Source organism: Parus major, chromosome 13 (assembly GCF_001522545.3).
Source record: "Parus major isolate Abel chromosome 13, Parus_major1.1, whole genome shotgun sequence".
NCBI lineage: Eukaryota > Metazoa > Chordata > Aves > Passeriformes > Paridae > Parus > Parus major.
Genome location: NC_031782.1, coordinates 3,750,278 through 3,771,890, shown reverse-complemented (window position 1 = coordinate 3,771,890; position 21,613 = coordinate 3,750,278). Strand labels below are relative to the sequence as shown.

General features: G+C 40.0%; 1 protein-coding gene across 2 annotated transcripts in view; it reads right to left on the bottom strand.

The window, feature by feature from the left end:
* RNF145 (ring finger protein 145) overlaps positions 1–21,399 on the bottom strand; it is a 45,656-nt gene extending 24,257 nt beyond the window's left edge. Inside the window, exons 1-3 of one of the 2 annotated variants that reach the window (XM_015641987.3) lie at positions 21,118–21,399; positions 12,536–12,749; positions 3,787–3,895 (exon numbers count right to left, since the gene is read on the bottom strand). In XM_015641987.3, the coding sequence (XP_015497473.1) occupies positions 3,787–3,895; positions 12,536–12,719 (293 nt within the window). In that variant the 5' untranslated portion in view covers positions 12,720–12,749; positions 21,118–21,399. Of the gene's footprint in view, positions 1–3,786; positions 3,896–4,066; positions 4,086–12,535; positions 12,750–21,117 lie in introns of those variants that run through there. The other variant, XM_033517665.1, reaches the window with a different exon arrangement.
* Between the last annotated feature and the right edge of the window lie 214 nt (positions 21,400–21,613).

Genomic DNA, 21,613 nt, shown 5'->3' with positions numbered 1-21,613 from the left:
AAACCCTGTATTAGGACTGAATCATGATGGAACTGCTCTCTATCCCCCAGAGCTGAGTATGGGCCCAACAAAACAGTATCAAATGGCAGTGTCAATGCTGATGCACATGTTGTTGGAGAGCAACAGGGATTTATTTGTTAAAGTAAAACCATCAAAGCTCAAGACATTTGTTTTAACACTGAACAAAACATCTCTCACTTGAAATACATTTCAAAGAAACCCCTCAAACTGTACTTGCCTATGTTGGAAAAGGATGTGTTTTGGAACTCTTTGTAATCTTATGTTTGTAAATAACATTACTGTAGGGACAAATAATCACTCCATTACTTCTAACTGTAGAAACACTGTGGGATGCAATTTTAATTATCCAACTCCTATTATGTCCAATCAATGGTTACAGTCCAATTATACTTAAGCTGAAATTTACTACCTATCCCCATCGGAATGAATCCTGCACTAGTGAAGAAGCCACTAAAACCTGATGACCTGTATCAACTGCTGGAATGTGTCCAAAGCAATGGACAAAAATTCTAGTCACCATTCAGTGCAGATGAGATGCATCATGTCATGGAAAGAGTGAAGAAGGGAGCACAACACTGAGGGTGGAAAGCTCTCTTTGGGTGCCCACCAACACCAATGAAATCTATATTAAGATGCTCCATCCAGTGGTTCACTGCTGCTTGTAATAACATTGTATGTGAGAATAAGGGTTGTATTTAAAGACTCTGTGAGTTCCTTCTGACACATGAGCAGGAATGTTGAATAAAAAAAACCAGGACCTGCAGTTGTAAATCAAGTTTAGTTAACTATGTTCTTTTAACTGTATTCTTTTGTCTGAGCAGCTTTGCTTAGCAAAAGTAGCTAAAGCTGCTGGAGTTGCAGGCACAAGCTCCAAACTCTCACCAGCTCCCACCTAGGAAAGTCAAACTTCTCTTGAACTTCTGCCCAGTTACATGAAGGGAGGTCCTGAGATCAGTGTGAACTGGAAGATAAGGAGGCCACAACTCAGCAGAAGCTGCAACCCAGCCAGATAAAAGCAGCCAACACCCACCTGGAGACAGAGAAAGAATCCAACAGGGAACAAGAAGACCCCAAACCACCCATCATTGAACCAAGGGGTGTGTGCAAACCACATGAAGAGTGGCTGCAGGATGGGTGCATTGACTGTAAGGGTACAAAGGCCCAGGGATTTGTGTGCTCTGGGTCCCTGGCTGCAGGCACCCAGCTCAAGCTGTTCCTATTTCTGTGCCACTCACTTATTAAACTATTTTTTTCCTGAAATTGGAAACTGTTGCAGGAAACCTAAGGCAAAGAGATTTCATTAAATTGGATTTTGGGTTTTTAAAGCTGACTTCTTTTTTTTCCATAAACAGATGGTATGTTATTTCCACCCAAACTGCCAGGTTAGCATGCTACATACAAATGTAGCATCTTCTGGGATCCTCCACGTATTCACAAATATTACCTAAACCATCTTTACACATTAATGTAATTCTCAGCTCTGCAGGCAAGAAAACAAACATTTTAAAAATTATGTGACTTGTCAAGGTCACATAAACCTGGAAGTCTGAAGTCAGAGTTTAACCATAAAGCTCAGATGATCTTATTCCCAGACTTGCAGATGAACTGCAAGCTATTTCTGGGATGGAAAAAAAGCACTGAAAGCTGAAGTCTTTCAACAGCTCAGAATTTCCAGGACACTGCAGAGTCACAAGAGCCAGATGATTCTGGTCTTGTTCTATAATTTGCACTAACCAAACTGGCCTCAATATAAGACCTCTTCATTGGTCTTAAATAGCATCCCAACTGGTAGTGCATGCAAGCAAGTCTCTGGAAGTTTTCAGCTCTGAGCAGAATTACTAACAAAAAACACTGAAAAACAGTTTGCACGTGTGACTACTGTATGTCTTGTTATGATCAGGCTGCTAAACAGAAACATAAGTTGGAACTGGATAGCTTTGGCAATAAGAGGAATGGCTCTGCCAACAGATATGTCTGCCACATTTTACTATTTGCAGTATGAAAACTAATGGCACTCAAAAATTCTTTTATAAGGCTAATTCAAGTGTCACTCCCCACATAGAAGTCCCTGATTGTTCAAAGGCTTCAGCTGAGAGCCTCTTGCACTGTGCTTCCTTCCAAACCAAATCAGCCTTATGCCTAGGGGATGGGTAAGCTCACTCAGAAGTGTCAGCAGCCTCATCTGCCTTGCAAAACACCTCGGGAATACTGCTGGACTATTTGAATCCATGGCATCTTTTAATTAAATATATTTTTTGTGCTAGTTGATGCAAGATTTAATTAAAGTCTTTATTAACTCACTCCAGAAGCACCAAATAGAGAAAGCTTAGTAGGAACACAGGGAACAGTCCAAGCAGTAGTTACTAAACATGTTATAATAAAGCCTATTAAGTCTCAAACCTCAAAAAGCAACAGAAGTCAGAATTCCTATTACAGAGAAATACAAACAAGGTATTAAAAGCAAACACAGTGCTATCCCTTAATGTATTAACCAAATACTTAACATCTCCCTTTCTTAGAAAAAAATGTAAAGACCTGAAGTGGCATAAGCACCCCCAGCTGTAAATGTTCTGGACCAAGCCCTGTGTCTGATAGGTATTTGTTACTAGATTTATTATTTCAACACTTAAATCATGTTTAGGTTGCTTCTTCTAATAAATAAGCTTTTAACCCTATAAGAAACACCCACAATCTCCTTCTATAACAACTCAGGACTCCCCTGAGAATGACAAATAAACTCTTTTTTCCTTCCTACTGAGGCAATAAGAGGCTATAACTTCTCTCTTGTACACTCATCCTTTTCAGGAAATCACTAACTGCAACTCTGACAGCCACAACAGCGACATGTCAAATCATCACAAAACCTTCATTAACACTCTTGAACTGCAACACATCAAGAAAGACATTTCAGCAAATGCTCTGGAACAACAATTTTGATGTGGAAATAACAAAACTATCACTTCCATTAAATCAATTGAAATCACATTTTTAAATGTTTCCCATCATCAGGCACCAGAATAAGTCAGGCTCAAATCCATATTTTCAAAACTTCCCATGCAAAGCCTTTAATGTGATGGCAGTGTCTTTGGTTCCAATTAAACATCATGTCACTATGAAAGTTTACACTGGCTTTCAACAGATTTAGCTGGGGCCAAACAAAGATGGTTGATTTTGTCTTGTTTGACTCAGAGCTCTCCAGCCTCCTGCTCTGCTTTAGATCCAAATCTAAATCTTTAGATCCCGATCTGTTTTAGATCCAAACCACCTGCTTCCACTGTAAATTCAAATTTGTGTGATATGTTTTAAGAATAAATTCCACTACTATTTCGCTTTTACTGGATTCCAGACCTCTATTTGCTCTCTCTCCTGAGGTGCCAGGAAACTGAAAGTAACATCCTGTCTGCTATGTAAAACACCCCAGTGCTGAAAGCATTTTAGCTGAGCCACTGAGTAACTTAGCTTACTGCATCAGAGGCCACATTTAGTCTCGTGGTAAGTACTTTCTCTCCTTAGATTGGTGGGCATTACACTCCCCAGACAAGTAGCTCAAAATTCCTGGTGCATTTTCAATGACTTCAAAGAACTACTTGAATGCATATTTAATTCTGTAAACTTTTCCAAAGACGAGGAACTGCAAGATATATTTAGGTGTCTGACATAGAAAAAAGACCTCCACAAAATCATTTATAGAAAATATTAACAAAATAACTGTTATTTTTCTAATTCCCAAACCAAGCAAAAAAAAATCAATCCATTTATTCTTACCTGGAAATTTGGTGCCCAGCATAAAGCAGCAGTGCAGTCAAAAAGTACAGGTAAAGCTGAACCAGGTGTTGCCTTGGTAAAGTTAGGAGCACAACACTTAAGATGTAACCTATAACAAAAAGCAGAAGTTGATATTTTAAAAAAAAATATTATCAAACACCAAATTAAAATAATACTTAGCATGTTCACAATTTAAGATGAGGACACACAGGCTTTACTCCATATTAGTCATATTAAAGCCCATTCCAGCTATCAGGGTTGCATAAATCAAGGACAAGACCTGACACAGCTTAGGATTTGTAGCTTTTTATCCCAGCAGTTCCTGCACTTCTCATCAGCATTTAGTGAGGCTGTTGAAAATGACCCAATGCAGATCCAGCTTTATTGTTTAAGACCACAGCCTGGCTGCTCAGCAGCCTCTCCAACAAGCAGAACCTTGATCCTTATTTTCATAAAGATCTCACTCAGAGACCCAAATAAAGCAGTACTTTGAAGTCCACTCCATAACTGGGTGGTGCATGTCCATATTCCTCCTTTCCAGACAGGCTGTGGGTCAAAAGCCCAGCCCATTGTACCCTTACAAATGTTTATTTCCAAGCTCTCTCTCCATCACTGCAGTGCACTTGTTCTCTTTCTGAAGGTCAGCTCAAGTGCCTGGCACTGAAATCCATTTAGGAAAACAACCCAGCAACAGCCAACAACTCCCCTGAAGCTAAGAACAGAACACTAGAGAAGAACATATCCTGACCCTCACAGCCACACCAGTCATGTCACATTTAAAGTTTCCTACATTTATTCAGCAACATCAGGCACAGTCTTTTTAGCTGAATTAATTTATATTTTGAGTTTTTAAAATATATTTAACAATGCAACTCTAGATTAAAGACTCAGAAGCAGTGGCACAACCAGTTACTATAAAACAGCTGGGGAACACAGCATGTTCCAATATTTGAAAAATATACTATTTCAGAGTCAGTATTTATGAAGTATTTCAAGGCTGCTTAGTATCTGCCACGTTCAATAAGCCACCTCTGTAAAATTCTACCAACAGTTTGGTCTTCAAAGAGGTATCTTGCAAGATGCTCCTAGATAAGGCAACAGATCCACAGGATGCCAAGCAGAGCGAGATCAATTCAGGTAAGACAGATGATAGGATCAATGACAGATAGACAAAGCCTATTTACTTATCTCTTTTAAATATCAGTATATCATGTATGTATTTAACATTAAAGATAATTTTTCAGTCATCTTCATGACGTGGATGTGACAAGTTGCACATTTGTCTCAGGATGTGCTTTTTAAAAAACTGAAATAATTGATAGTTTATTTTATTAAAATCAAGTGTCATACAAGTCACTAATTCAGTACAGTATCACTTTGACCAGAGGGCTGGAGCACCTCTCCTGTGAGGAAAGGCTGGGGGAGTTGGGGCTGTTCAGCCTGGAGAACAGAATCATTTTTATTTTGAGTTTTTTTAAAGAGGCCTGAAACACCTCCATCAGTTTCCTTCTAGCAAGTGCTTTATACAGAATAAATGCTTCTATTACAGCACATGAGATGTTCTACACCATCAGTTTTCTCCACAAACACCTGCATTTTCTGGAACTGCTGTTTTCTGTTCACCACCTTCCTTCTACCAAACACACAAATGACAAGAGCAGGAACTCCTCAGTCTCCATGAAGACATTTCACCACAGCCTTGCACCACAGCACAGCCCCATGAGCCAGCCCCAGAGCTCTCAAACCATCTGCAGACATTCCTATACCTCATCTCTGCTGCATTCACTCCTTTCCCTGGATTCCTTTGAGAGGGATGATTCTCCCTGAGGAACAGCCCACAACCATTTATCAACCATTTCTCATTCCAGCACGTGAGTCAAATCTCTCTAAACCTTTCCTTCTCACTGTAGCCTGTGACTCACCTTCAGGTGGAGGACGAAATGGAGTTTATTATGCAGTCTTTTATTCTTCTATTACTCTATAAATAGTTTTAGAATACCTGTTTACTGTATCTGTATTTAAGCTCTGTCATCTTTACCTTATTCTATCATACCATGTGATGATGTACCTGAGCAATTTCTGTAAAAGTAACATGTCTTACAGGGTAGTAACAAGGACATAAGACATGGAAGGATTTTAGATATCACTGAAGTTCACTCTTCTCTACATGATCACAACTCTAATCAAAATACTTAGGATCCTTCAGGATACAATGAAGGAATGGGAAAAAAACATAAAAGGCTAAATTAAAAGATGAAGAAAGTACTGTCACAGTGCCTTCTAACCAGCAGGCTTCCACACTGCACAGATGCTCAGATCTGTGCAGGGAAGCAGCACGAGACAGCCAAGGTTACTGCAGAAGCTTCAGCAATGAACTCCACTGCTCAGGAGTCTGGGCTGGAATATAAATGTTCACTTTGAAGCAGCCATTTGGTTTAATTGTTAGACTTTGAAGAGGGGGAGAGCAACAGACATTTAAAGTAGTTCCCATTCAATCTTATTTACAATTTCCTCTTGTGACTTGGTAAGAGGGAGATTTCAGCATACTTCATGCTGCAATATTTGCATTTTTGCTGCAGAGGCCCTATTCCCAAAGTGGTACCAACCTTATTTTTATCAACAAAGCCTCTGCCAAAAACAAAAAGCGCCTAATAATTCTTTACCAACGCATCTGATTGCAGAAGAAAAGGAAGACAAGCTCAAATTCAGACATACTTGCAATAATATTCTATTCCCTTTGTTCTCCTGCAGACAAACGAAGTAATTAGTGTATGGTGTAAATAATATTTCACTTAAAAAAACAAAAGGACCAGGAAATTAAATTTCTCACAGTAGCTCTCTCATCTAAATCATTATATTCTGTTCTCATTTGCACCTCCTTTTGCAGAAGAAAACACAATGTTGAGAACATACATCCTTTGGAGAGAGTCCCCACAAACAAGGACTTGCAGTTTGAGAAAGTCATCTTACTGGGTAACCTTTGAGCAGGAGTTAACAATAACTAACACTCACCTCCATCCAAATGGAGTTTTGCAGCTCTGTGTCAGCAGTGAGCACCCCCCTCCCTTGATTTAGGCTGTGCCATTTTTGCTCTTGGGACTTTGTGCATTGTCCCTTTTGACTCACTAAGTAAAAGTGAATTTGAAAGTAAAGTACATTTCTGTCTAAAGCAAGCAGCAGGCTCAGGGAAGCCAAATTCCTGCCCCAGTAAAGGAATGGTTCTAACACATAATAAAAAATAAGTAAACAAGATAAAGAAAAGACAGAATAATCTTCCCTAATAGAGTGCCCTAATGCCACAACACCAAGAAAGAGACTTGCACCTTTATGCTTCCAGCATTACAGAAGATGCATTCTGCCAACCTTAAAAATACACAAATCCCCCTCTCAGCTCCTATTCAGGAGCACAAGGAAGCAGAGAACTTCTACTGCCTCTCTTGCAAGACAGTACAGATTTAGGCTCCACTGGAGAAAATAAACTGTGAAAATCATCCTAAGCAGAAAAGCAAAGTTAAACTCTGCTAGACAAGAACACAAGTATTAACCAGTTCATGACCTCATTTACAGCCTGTTGATTCAGCTCACTGAAAACCTCTGGCTGTGCAATGCTCATTGTTCAGTGAGCAGCAGCTCACAGACTGCCTTTCAGCAATCTCACTCCATTTCTGAACCACCAAGGTGTTCCCAGCTTCCCTCACCAGAATTACCTCTTTGCCGACTCAAGTGTCTGAGGTTTATTGACTGCACACAATGGAGGCTTCTGGAACATGATCAAAGTCGCAACTCATCCTCTTTATGGAGCACTTTAGTGCTCATTTGCATGATTACAGATCCCTTGTGTCCATTTCATATTATCACTCACAGTTTCCTGCACATTTAGTCTAAAAATGAGAACTCTGCACATCAAAGAGTTCATAACATTTCTTAATAAGGCCACACCAACTCTTGGAGTGCCAGAAAGTAGGAGCACAATTGCTTGGATTCTACCAGGAATTTAATTTAGGAGGCCCTACTTTTCCATTTTCCCATATCCTGTGAGGGTAAAGGATCCATGATTTGCAAGACAACTTGCTGGGAAGCAGCAAGTCATGAGCCACAGACTCCATCCCAGCTCTCCTGCCTCAAAGAGGGATCAGCGCACTCCGAGTTACTCACTGCACTTCAGCCAAATCCTTGCCTGTCCTCATTTCATTTTATTCAGACCTATATCTGGCCACAACATGCAAGTACCAACAGAACAGGGCATGTTTCTGAAAGCCTGCATTTGAGATGGCAGAAGTACTACGGAAACAGCTGGCACCTTTATTTTCTGTGTGTTTAATTCTCAGGATAACCTATCACCAGACTGGTTACACTGCTATTTAAACAGATTTAATATATTGTCAATGTCTCAAGAGTGGATGACTTTTAAAATATACACTTTTATATACCTGTTCTCCAGAGAATGCAGAAAAATTAGTTCAAAACTGAGAAAACACACATCTGAAGATACTTGCACACAAGGAAATTGGTATTTATTCAGTCATGGCTCAGAACAACTGTAAACACAGATCAGAAATCCTGTTATCAATATCTGCACATCTCAGTGAAAATAATCCCAACAAAACTATTCATTACTGGGGCACTGCCATCAACAGCTGTTTCTTCAATTTTTAAATGCTTAACAGATTGTGTACTCTAAGTATAAATAATCCAAGAAACTGAGTTCTTTACAGAGATTTGCAGTATTGTCTGAACAAATAAAATGGACTTTTGATTCTAGTTCTGCCATATGATTCAGAGGCTCTTTATAAATCACTAAGACAAGCTGCAATGCTGTCATGAGACTGCTACTCAGAATCAAAAATTTTAATCATCTCCTTTCAAAAAGGCTGCTAGTGGCTCCTTTTTAAAAAATAAAATTTAAAAAAAAAAGTAGTGATATGGGTTGCCAAAAAAGAGACAACAGCTTTATACAGAAAAATTACCTGCAAGTATCCGTATGCTGAGAATGCTGCTTAGAAAAAGCCTGCAACACTTAGGGAGCAGTAGAGGAACCTTCAGTCTTGAGTCAGAAAATAAAAAAGGTGTGCTGGATTTTGAGCACAGCACGCTCTCTACCTCCTTCTGTGTCCTACCAACTGCAGCATACACTGCATTTTATCCAAAAAGAGAATGAGAAGATGTAACAAGTAATTATTTTAAGAAATAAAGACCAAGTCCATGTCATCAAATTGCACTTGATTAAAATTAGCTACAGTTTAAAATTAAATAGTAACACTCAGAAAATAGTTCTACTACCCATTTATCTAAGTACTGCTGGCAGGAGAGAGACAGAAGACTTGCAGCAGCAAAGCCAGAGATGCTGATTCTAAGCAGGACCTCATCTTTGTATGCATTTACACATTTAAGTCATGAATCCTCTTCTTGCAATTTTAGGCAATTTGTTTCTGTAATGCACCAACTCATTTCTTCTCACACTGAAGCTTCACTTGGCATTTCTTACAGTGTTTGTACCACAGTAGAGTATCTTTCCCCTTAAAAGGCAACACAAAAAAAAGAGATCTAAATAAAAGATCTTCTTGTAAAGCACAAGAGCTTAAAGAAAAGAGGGCAGACCAAAGGGTGCAATCAGCACACAAGGGCAGGAAGTCCAGCAGGTTTCTCCTCCCTCGAGCCCCCCTCATAAAAGCAGCATTCATAACAAGCAGCTCACACCTAACAAATGATGTGACCAAGAGATTGAAGTATTAACCACAGCAGTTCAAGAAACTGTCATTACAAACAGGGTTGTGAAAGATGACACACCTTCTGCCTATTCCAAATATCTAAATACTTTCCTTCTTTTTTCCCTCCAAGATTTTCTTTTTATTTTTTTGTAACAACAAAGAATATAGTTTAAGATAGAAAACCACTCTATTTTTCCTCTTCAGTAAGAAAACCCTGTATTTAGTGCAATTCTGTGCCTCACTCATGACAGTGACTTAAATTCCAAGCCTGACTCAGATTATAGGTTAAGCTCATGAGTCTTTCCATCTAGCTCAAAGTATTTACCAGTTAGCACAAACACCATTGCTTTGCCCTTCTTCAAAGGAGGAGATTATGTGGTTTCAACTGTTTTCCACCTTCTTCACCAAAATAACACAAAAAGAAGTGTCTGTTTTCTCACAGCTACTCTACAGTGCAGAAGAAAATGGAAAAGTCTGGCAGTAAGTGCTAATCTACCCTACACAGAGGTTTCACCAATTCTGACCAGAAATTTATCTCTGCTGTTTACACTGCTCTGTGCATATTTAGTTAAATTTCATGCAGGTGAATTTGTGGTTGAGTGGTTATCAGGACTGAGTATTTTCCTTTGCTCAAAGAGATAAGAGCTGTTTCATGGAAAGATATCAAAAGGAAAAGTTGTTTCAAGGAACAAAGTGCGTTTTAGAAGCTTTTATTATAGTCCCAGTACTGCTAACTGGAAAGGGAATCACAGGGGAACACACATCATTTCACTTATTACATTTAAAGAGGAAAGGCCCTCCTGGTAACCCCCAGTTTTGAGCAAATTTCCAATTCTATCTCCTTACTTCCAGGAAAAGGTTCACTATGTAAAGATTGGTAGAGTTTATTAATTTTTAGGGCTCTCTAATCAAATTGTTCCTTGAGCATCTGCCCGAGATAGATGCACCCAATTTCCTCAGCTGCTGGAAGCACTTATATAGCACTATATATAGCACTACAAGATACTGGCTTGTAGAAAAATTCAGTGATTGTTTGATATTGCAAAGCTGCCACTGCATTTGCTGATAGTGTTTCCTAACTGCAAATATGAAGAGAGGAATTTTTTTTTTTTCTAAATAAAGCAGATTAGCATGTTGAAACACATCCATGGTGAATTGTTTAAATTATATGCTGGCAGTGAATTTCCCCCAATGTATCTTCAAAGAAGCTTAATTCTCCAAACTGGTGGAAAAGTACTTTGTTTTCCCTACAAATCCAATTTATATATTTTGATACATCATCTTAATTAATGTCATACTTTAAAGTAATGCAAGTAAATCTATATAAAATGTCATGGAGGCATGTAAATTGATTTAGCCCAGCTTCACCCTGACACAACTTAAAAAAACCCCAACAACCAAGGAAATTAAACACAACCTTATTTGAAAAGTACTAGGAAAGTTTTCACTCAAAATTTTCTGAAAATCTTTTAGAACGAGCACCATGCTTGACAATTTAGACTCTCTTACACAGCAACCACCAGTTGGAGAAATAAAAGTGCATCCATTCAATGTCATAAAAGCAAGAAGTAAAAAACTGTTGAGTGACTGTGCACCAGCACAAAAGCACCCCTTGCACAAGGAGCACAAAGTCAGATTCCACTGGTTTAGTACCAAAATAGCAACCAGGTGGGAAATTCTTTGGTAACAATACCCACTCCCTCTGTAGTGTTTTTTATTGGTACATCTCAGCATACTTTAACAAGGACAAGATTATCAAATACCTATAAAGAATGCCTTTGTCACAGCTGGAAATTACCCACTGCCATCTTGAAAACCTACTGCCCAACTGTTAGTTCTGCACTAGAACCTGATCTGATAAAGTTATTCCTAAAAGCTTTGCGTGTGCACACAAATGCAGGAGAAAGCCATCTGTAGGTACAGGCCACCATGGTCCTGTGTCACATTCAGCAGCTCCAAACATGTCCTCGCCCACAGACAAAGGAAAAGGGAACTGTGACACCAGTGTTTTGTACTGCAAGTACCCTGTCATCCCAGCATGAGTATAGTGGAGTCATAGCAAAGTAAACTGCACATTTCTAGTGCAGTAAATGATTTCCAGACAACAGACATTAAAAAAACAAGGGAAGCCTCATGCCAACACTTAATGCAGACAGGATTAAAGTCAGGACATGCTCCTTCAAAAGCCCACAGTTTTCTAAGTGCTTAAGTGTGTTTCCTTTAGCTGACTGCAGTGCACCTTTATCTTCCAAAACCATCTAAAAGGAAGAAGCACTCCAGAGTGGTTAAATTATATGCTAGCCCTTTATCTCCAAGCCAGGCAGTGCTCAGGCAGATGCTCACCAGAGATCAACCTCAACAGCCCGAATCCAATCCCTAATTTACCCTATGTACAGATGAATCACATTCTCACCTGGAGAGCAGGTCCCAGAACACCAATCCTTTCATCTCCTTAAAACAGACATCTGGCATTCCAGAGCTAGACTTGCAGGCCAAGGTTCACACCTCAGCTGAGTTAGTAATTTTGTCCATTTATCTGCAACACCAGGACTGGTTACCTGCTCGAATCCACTCAGCACAGAGTTGGTTCATAAGGGTGTAAACTGAAGAGCTAAACCTGTGCAGCAGAGAAAATTAAACTTCTAGTGCTGTGGTTAGTCCAAATCAGGCTACCTTTTCCCTAACCTCTGTTTAATGTTAAGTTTCTATACTTCTTCTCTGCACAGCATTTCACAGCAGCTTCCTCATCAGTCAGAGACAGGCCAAAGTCACTGTGCTCTTCTTTCAGGATATCAATTGTGTTTCCAAACACCAGGTTTACTTGTAAAGGGTAAATAACAACAATCAGTAAAAGCCCTGGGCAGGATTTCTTCGCTGCTAACATAAACTGTCCCTTAGGCAGACCTGTAATGAATGCATTGTCATGTTATTCTTTGTAATCAATACATTAACATGCTATTACTAAATTCTTAAAATTCTTGTAGCAAGCCAAAAGGTATTTAGTAAGTGTACTATTTTCTCTTGAATAGATCTATACTTACCCACATAATGCATATTAAGGGCCAAGTACTTGTACTGGAAGAGAGGGTTGTTGTGCAGGCTACTTCTTTGGATCTGCTGGAAGAATGAGCTGACATCCCATCTGTACAAGACATCCAACAGCATGATGCTGGGGACCCGTAGGGCCACGTTTAATACTGCCTCCAACTTCTCCTTTGCAGCCATTCTCTTCCCTTTCTGTGAATTGGCAGCAGACTGTAAATAGCACAAGAGAGAGAAGAGTAATCAGATCAATCCCACTGTACAAACAGCCATTAGCTTTTGTGATCGTATGAATGGGGCTTCCTGTGTGGCCACAAACGACTGAATGAATCAACTGAGTTAAACTCAAATCCAGACAGGACAGCTTCTATTTTGCCTATATAAAGGTCAATTTGCTAGCAGTTTTTTTCCATGGTGACACTGTAAAATGGGGGGAGGGCAGGTTAATGGCATGAAAATGGTCCAAGGGTGTGCACCGTTCTTATTTACACTCATTTAGCATCCGAGATCTCAGCCAAAAGACCCCAGTGCAGTAGGTACTCCATAAACATTTACATGATCAACAGTAGAATGTAATACTCTGTATGCTTTAGAAACCAAACACCAACAAAATTCAGCCATTACATCCATCTAGCTTAGCACTATTTCTATGTCTCTCAAATTAAATAATCACCAATTAAGGTGATTTTAAATATTTTGGATTCACTTCCTCAATGAAAATTGCAATAAACAATTTTCAAATACCTAAGCTTTAAAAAAATCATTTACAGCCTTCATTAACCTCTACAAATTTATCTATTTATAAAATTTGAGGGCTGAGTGTTTTGAAGATTAGGACCAATAATTCAAATATTCTACTCATTTCTATGTAATTCACCACAAGGAATCATACAAACAAAAGAATATATCCTCACTCCTGAATACTAGAAGATAATTTCATTTTGGAGTTTGCCATCAGGCAAGATAATTGATGCATAACAATGAAGGGCACTTTTTTTCGAAACAGCTGGTCCACAACAGCGTCTCAAAAGTCACCAACAGAATCATTTTAAAGAGCAAAAGGATCAGTTTGACATCCTGTCAGCTAAGACTCACAGTTGTTCTTAAATGAAATGTGCTGGTTTTACCATCCACCACCTGCCCATCCCTTGAACATGATTCACTGCAGGCTGCATTAGAAAAGTGCAGTTGAAATTGGGGACAGTTGATCCAGTAAGTTTTTATCCAGAAGAAGGCACTCAAAGTAAAATCACCTACAGCACAATCAGCCCCCCGATGAGGTCAGATTTAAGAAAAAGCTCCCAATCCCAGTTATTAGGGAGACGATTGAAAAGGACTGCACCCTAAGCAAAGGAATGGAAAAACCTGCACTTGAACTGCACTTTATTTAAAATAAAGGTTTACAAGACTTTATTCATATTGTCCTCGTGTAAGTTATAGAAGTTTTTCAACTGTGCAACTTCTATACCTCAAGCCAATACAGAAGTCTGGCATGAAGTGAAACCATGCAAATATATATTAAGAAAAAAACCCATCCCATATAACCAAAAAAACCCAACACCTCTCACTTACACACAAGCCTCGTGTGAGGTTTCATTTGTGTTGCCATGGCCTAGATGACACTACAAACTGTTCATGTCACACCTTCAGCCACGCTCACACTTCTCGAGCCACGGTGACATAAAATTAATTCAGCTCAAGAAGTCAGGAGAGATCATAACTGAGATGTGCCTCAATAAACCACAGGTTGCAGGGCTGTTGCTTGCCATTGTCTAGCCCACATTCTGATTTTTCAAGTTATGTAAATGCTGGCACTTTTTTACAGAGCTCTTGCAACAGATCTGCAAACCCCAAGGGGAGCACATCCTTCTCCTCGCACAGGAAGTGCCATCCAACCACATCAGGCACTCCACACAACACCAGCATTTCACAGAGCTGCCCAACACAAATTAAAAGGTCAGCCAGAAGATTACAAATATTTAGAATGAACAACCAAAACTACCACCCAAGCAGCTACTAGAGAATCAGAGCATTCAGCATTTTGTGTGAATAAAAGGCTGAGTTTAAAGGGATGGTATTGTACAAACAGAAGTTGGGAGTTACACAGATTGTACGTAAGGAGTTACAAAAATGCAGGCTTAATAAGTCATACCAAAATGTTTTTAATGTCCCAGAATTTTCAAAAATCTGTGGGTTTGTCAAGTTCATAAATTTAATCAAAACTCTGAAATTAGGCTGCCTCCTGGTTTTTTACTAGGTTCCTTTTCCAAGTAGATCAGGATGTAGGGATAGGGATGAGCAGAGACTGACAGGTTTTCATTCTGTCATAAAAATACCCACGTAAAGTGACAACAAGTGTCTGATATCAAATTACATTCTCAAAACTGTCAAACCTTTTTCAGCCATCAACAACAACCAAACATGTATGACAAGAAGGTAACTTTCACTTGAGCTTTCACTTTCCTTAATTACTTCAAAAAGAGAATTATGTGAACAACTTCTTTTAATACTGAAAGTTAACTTGAGGGTCAGCACGTCCAAATTAAGCTGAAAAATTCTACCTCCCAAACCCATGCACAAACCCATATTTGAGACACAGCAAAATAAAAAGTGCAGCATTTAGATTATCTAGGAGAATAATTACATTTCAAATGCTGCTAAAACAAAAGCAACACAAACTTTGAAAACCACATCATGTTGCAACGGAAGTGCTGTGAGGAGCAGCCACTGCAACTCCACAGCATCTTCTGTCCCTGACTGACAAAAATACTAATAAGAAACCCTTTAAAATTAACTGCACTAGAAACGCGGATGTGTTAAATAAAGCCTCAGTTGTAATGGTTGCCAAGTTCTAACAGAACGAAATAGAGGCAAGCGAAGTCCATTGCTCTAAGCTCATTATATTGTAAAGAGCTCTCACAATACATTATTTTGATTGGTGTAAAAACAAACAAAAAAACAACCACAACATTAAACCTCTAAAACCTTTAGATAAATGATGATGACAGGAGTTGCAGGATGCTCAGGCGTTAGAAAAAAATAGGTCACTTGTCCTACAAAGCCAAAACGTGGACTGGGGAGCCTCTTGTTTGTGTTTCGAAATTTTTTTTCCCATGATTTCAAACATCCCTCTGTTCCAAATAAGAGTAAGAAAAGGAACAGTCTCAGTAAGACTGTCACAGTTTAACCCCTGTTGGGAGGTAATATCACACAGCCACTTGCTCACCATCACCCCTCCTAGTAGGATGGAGAGGAGAACCAAAAAAAAAAAAAAGATAAAAACCTTGGGTTGAGATAAGAACACTTTAATAAACAAAATAAAATACTGATGATGATAACTGTGGTGAAAGGTAGATAACAACAAAAAAAAACAAAACCCTAGAACACTGAGAGGACTAAAACCCAAGAGAAGCCAGTGACACAGTGCAGTTGCTCACCACCCACTCAGCGATGCCCATCCAGTCTCTGAGCAGCAGTCGGTGTCTCCCAGCCAATTCCCCCCTGTTTATACACTGGGCATGAGGTTCTGTGGTGTGGAATATCCCTTTGCCCAGTTCCCCCAGCTCCCTGTGCACCTGCTCACTGCCAGAGCACAGGAAACTGAAAAGTCCTTGATTAGAGTAAGCACTGCTTGGCACCAACTAAACCATTGGTGTGCCACCAGCATTATTCTCATACTCAACCCAAAACAGCACTGCACCAGCTAGTAAAATTAACTCAATTCCAGCAAAAGCCAAGACCAAAAACTTCAGATTTCACATCTAAAGCTGTGCTATTTGGCCAAACTACCTTTTAAAAAATTCCCATTATAACTGATCGTTCATGGAACATAGATTGCTCATTTTTGTTTTACAACAGTTATGTTTCAAAAATCTCTCCCTCCCCTGGCACATCCATTTTGTCAAAAGCATATTCCTGGTTAGCCTTAAAGAAAGCAGTAGAGCTGGCAAAAATCAATTGAAAAAAACAAAAATAAAAACAAAAATAAAAATAAAAAAACTCCTTCAAGTTTGTCCCAGCTCACTCCATCAGCAGAACAGACCATCTTGAGTGTGATCACACGGCACGTATCCTCTTAAAGATAACACACACTTTCCCTTTCACAGAATTTTCTTTCTGAAGTTTTGTCACAACATAAAATTTTGCCATTTCAGCTGAAGCTGTGAATTCTGCCACTTAAACCAGTGTAACTGTTGCTTCTGCACCAACATAAATTTATCACATCACAGACAGGAAATATGCCCTAGTAAAGCAGAACAAGGGGCAGCAAAAATCTGTACCCATTTATCCAAACAGGTACAAAATTACCTTAACAGAGAAAAGTTTGTACATTTAGGAAAGCATTAATCATAAAGTTACTTAACAGTTACAGAAATAAACTGGAATATCTGCAAGTGTAAGTTATTCCAAGACTATTGCCACCAAAAATCACCACAGAAAGTAATTCCAGTCAAGATCAGAATCTCAAAACCAGACTTGCTCCTGCAACATTCAGCCTCACATCTGTGAACAAGATGCTCATTCTGCTACAGCATCACAACCTAAAATACTTGGCAAGATTAACTAAAAACCAAAAGAGAGAATTTCAGCTTCTGTTTCTCACATCTATGAATTTCTAGTTACTCTGGATACATCTGTTAACAAGTAGATTCTGGTCTGTAGTTTAGTTTCCACGTTAGACTATTTTTCAGTAATAGAGTCTGAAACCAAAAATATCACCAGGAAAATCTTTTGTTTTCCTTTGAGGTAAACTCTGCTAGACAGACTTTGAAGAGGAAAAAAGAAATTTAAAAAATAAACCCAAACAAAAGACAAAATATACAACTCTTATCAGTAACTCTAGATAAGTTCTGTGTCACAGTTCAACAACTAAATTTAGACCCATCAGCTGGGTTGTACTCATTCCCTTCTTTATACTTCTCCTGGTCTGGGGAGCAAAAAGAATTTGATTTACAGAAGAATTACATTCTTCAAAGACTCAGCTCTTTCTATCATCAGTTTGGGAGGGGGAGAACAAAGGGAAGGAACAGGACGTAAAGGTTTATCAAATATGCACTGAGAAAAGAATCTCCCTGTGTGATTCTGTAGAAAAAAAAAACAAAAACAAAAACAAACCTAGAACTCAGAGTACGTGAGTCACCAATCCATCAAAAGGGCTCTTTCCCTCTCAGACAGTACCGAGGAAAGGAAGACTGCCTTGCTCCCATGCAATTTAAATTGGCTAACAAGGACAGCAATCAAAGATTTCTGCTGAGAAGGCCAGATCCAGCAAGATACCAAGAGCAGGAATAAAACCCTGGAACACGGAAGACGTGCACAGCAACAGTAGCACTGGCACCAGTCACTGCTCCCAGTAATGCTCAATCTTATATCACTGGAGTAGCTCAGAAATTTCAAATAATAACCAGAGAGTATTTAGCCTTCCATTTAAAGGTTTAAAGTGTCAGTCAGCAAACAGACAGCTCGATCTTGCTGTGTAAGCAGTTAACAAGAACAAACAACATTTTTTTCCTCATTTTTTTCCCATCTGATCGAACAGTATGGATTGCTATCCAGTTGCTGCAGTGGTGTGCCTGAAGAACTGGTATTTCTACCTAGAAAACACAGTAATTCTTACATTCCTACTCATCCAAGAGTCATTCAATTGTGAACTGTGGTACAGCTAAGGTTAACCATTCCAAACAAATACAGCACGTGTTTTGCAAAAGCAAATGTTACTGCGAAATAAATTAGGTCAAACTCTTCTCTGTTCACAGGGACTTCAGTGAACATGAATTCACATTAAAGGCATATTAAAAATGGACAAAAGCAAGTACAGAAGGTTAATTGCAGAGAACAAAAAAAATAATCTGCATTTCCAACTTTCATTAATTCTAGCAAATTTTATATGAGGGGAAAGAAAACCAATCCAGGAAATGAAGATACATATCACAGAGCTGTGAAGATAAAGTTTTCTTTAAAGATTTATTTCCTGAGTACATTTATGCACTATGAACAGTTTCAGCCCACTCTCAATTATATAGCAAGTGCATTATATTATTTATAGGCAGCCTGTAAAACATCCTGTGGCTTTTATTTTTCATAATGAGCAGGTAAGACAAAGGAACTGAACTCAAGGACTAACACATGCTAACAAAGGTTAACAAATCCACCAGGTATACAGCAAAATCCTCCCTTCTGTGGATTTCTGTGGGATCCACGCTCTGCCTGCACTGGATCAGTTCAAACCCCGTCACAATAAGAGGGGCTGCTCGGTTTTGAGATCACAGCTTAGTTGGGCACCTGAAAGACAGCAAGCTAATACATTAAAATTAAAATATAATTAGTAATATCTTTAATTAAAATCTTCAGAAGAAAATCTAGGTTGACTCAACAAACTAAACTGCTCCAAGGTCCTTTCTGGCTCCCCGGTTTCTCACCACTTCAAGGTTTGGTTTATTAACCAGTTATTCAGCACTTTTTTTTTGCCTTCACAGCCGTGTTTGCAAGCCCACACCTACAAGCCTGCCTAACCACATTTGTATCAGCACATTCTGAGAAAATCTGGGCAGCAATCCCAAAGCGCCTCTGCAGAGGAGAGAATACCCAGAGGACCTGCACACCGAGCATTAATGAGAGCCCGAGATGATGCAGTGACATCCCACCCCAGAGAGCTCCCAGGAACACCAGACACACAGGCAAAGCTCACAAAACACCCTGCAACCCAAATCTTTTACCAGGATGACGCCACACAACAGGATGAAATATATTTTATCCTCAACAGTTGCTCAGACAGTTTTTAGCCATTTCAGACACAGCCTATGTTTAGAACCTGCAATAACAATAACTTGTTACCAGACTGGTAAATAGTTAAAACAGAAAATAAGCCTTTCAAGATTTCTCTAGGTCAGCTCTGATAAAGTTTCCATCCCCACTGCTGCCTTATCCGTTTTCTGAATCGTGTAAATAAAGCTTCAAGGCCTGTGAAACAGGCAGCTCAGCTTCCTGCAGCACCAGACTCGCCTGACAGAAATATCAAAAGCACGGTGGAAATACCCAGAAAAGTTCCCTTTAAAACATGTTCAAGATACGCAACCAAAGAATTCTTCCAGAAAAGCTCCTCAAGATGAAGTACCCACTTCTGAGTGTTCCTCCCAAGTATGAAACTAATTACAGAGCAGCAGGGCCTCTCTGAAATGAGAGGAGATGCTGGAAGGGCAGGGAAACAGGAACAGAATGAATCACACTATAGGACTGGACTTGAATATACCCTTAAAGAGCAAAACGATGCTGAACTGTCCACTCTAAAAACATCAAACAATGCCAGGTGTATTTAGAGCTAAAAATGCACTTAGAAGAATAAATCACCACATGGGTTCCAGAGGAGGGGAAGAGGAGCCATCTGCACTGTTTGAAGAGGAGGAAACCGACCCAAGTTTAGCCAACAGCTTGGAGAAGGTTTGTGTGAACACCAAACACCAGACACCACCAAGCAGGCTCACAGTTTTCCAGGACACACCCATCGTTCAGAGCTCACTGGCATGATGCGCCGTTCTGCATCTGCACCAAGGGCTCCAGCTACCGAACCGGACCGAGATCCCGATCTCTGCCCATCCTCTCCCAGAGGAAGGCATTCCCCAGTATTTCTTCCAATGCTCAGTCAATGTCTCTGTCAGAATCGGGCTGTAACATCAGTAGCTCCTCAAGACTGATGTAAATGAAGTGAATCCTTGTTTTGGATGAGCAGCAGTTTTATATTGCTCTGTAAGATTTCTGATGAACCTTCTATGTAATGGTGGTCGCAAAGACACACATTTCCTTATGCTAATGGATTTAGCAATTAATTAAATTATTTAGTGATATTATGATCAGGGCTGATCACCAGTTATTAAAGCTAACTAGAAAAATAAGATACAGTTTCTCATGCACAGGCCTCCTCCTATCCAAGTTAACCAAGAAAAAGCCAAGGTTACAGAGAAACCAAAGTCACGGGGTGCAATAGCTCAGATCACCCACCTAAACTAAGTATTTTTTTCCATATTTAAATCTATCTTCTACCCTACAAAAATGATCAAAAAGTAATTAATAATTACTTCTTTCCTCTCCTTCCAAGTTTTATCTCTACGGACACATTACAAACACAGACAAACCCTAACTGAAATATATGTAAAAGTATCCAAGTCTGAAACACAAGTTAATAGAAACTCTTGAACTAAAAACTGCTTAAGAAATGAATACCGCAACACCTACGGGTTTCAAAAAAAAAGTATTCTGAATGAGATCACAAATGGCTAATATTAATGAGTCAAATATATTACACAAATCTCCCTTTTCTTTGGTATATTTTGCCCATCGTTTCTAATATTCTCTTTCATTTGCTGATACTTGCAGCATTACACACACAAAAAAAAAAAATCACATTTTTTAAATTTTATTCCCCCGATCACATTATTTATGCACCAGGTCCCACACACACACCCCCAAAAAGGCAGCACAACCAGAAGGTAAGAATCCCTCTAAGAGCTCCATCTGTCACAAGTATACTTTGGTACAGAGAACTACTCCCGAGCACAGAAGAAAAATGAAAATTCTTATCACAAACCTTATTTTAAAAGGCTACAGAAGGTCTCATAAAACCGCCTGACATGACATAAGTAGGAAAAATGGAAAGAGCCCGGTTCTCCACGCCACGGGCAGGCTGCTCCTTACATAAGCATGACCATATGCTCCGGGGCCCGTCTCCAGGAGAGGTGCCCGGCTCCGCTCCGTGTCTCAGCCGTGACGGCACCGGGCCGGGGGATGCTCAGCCGGCTGCGGGCACCGGAGGGCACAGCCCGACCCCGAGCAGGGCACAGCCCGACCCCGGGCAGGGCGGCCAGCAGCGCAGCCCCCCAGCCAAGCCAGCGGCTGTGTCAGGGCTGCAGCAGCCCGCACCGGGCGTGCGAACCGCGGCTCCCCGCTGCCCCGCTCCCCAGCAGGACACTTATTGCCTGCCCGGCGCAACTCCCGCGCTCCCCGCCGCGGGCAGCCCCGCGCATCCTGCCCGGCCCCGCTGAACTCCAGTAACCCCGGCGGCTCCCGGCGCCGGCGGAGGAGGG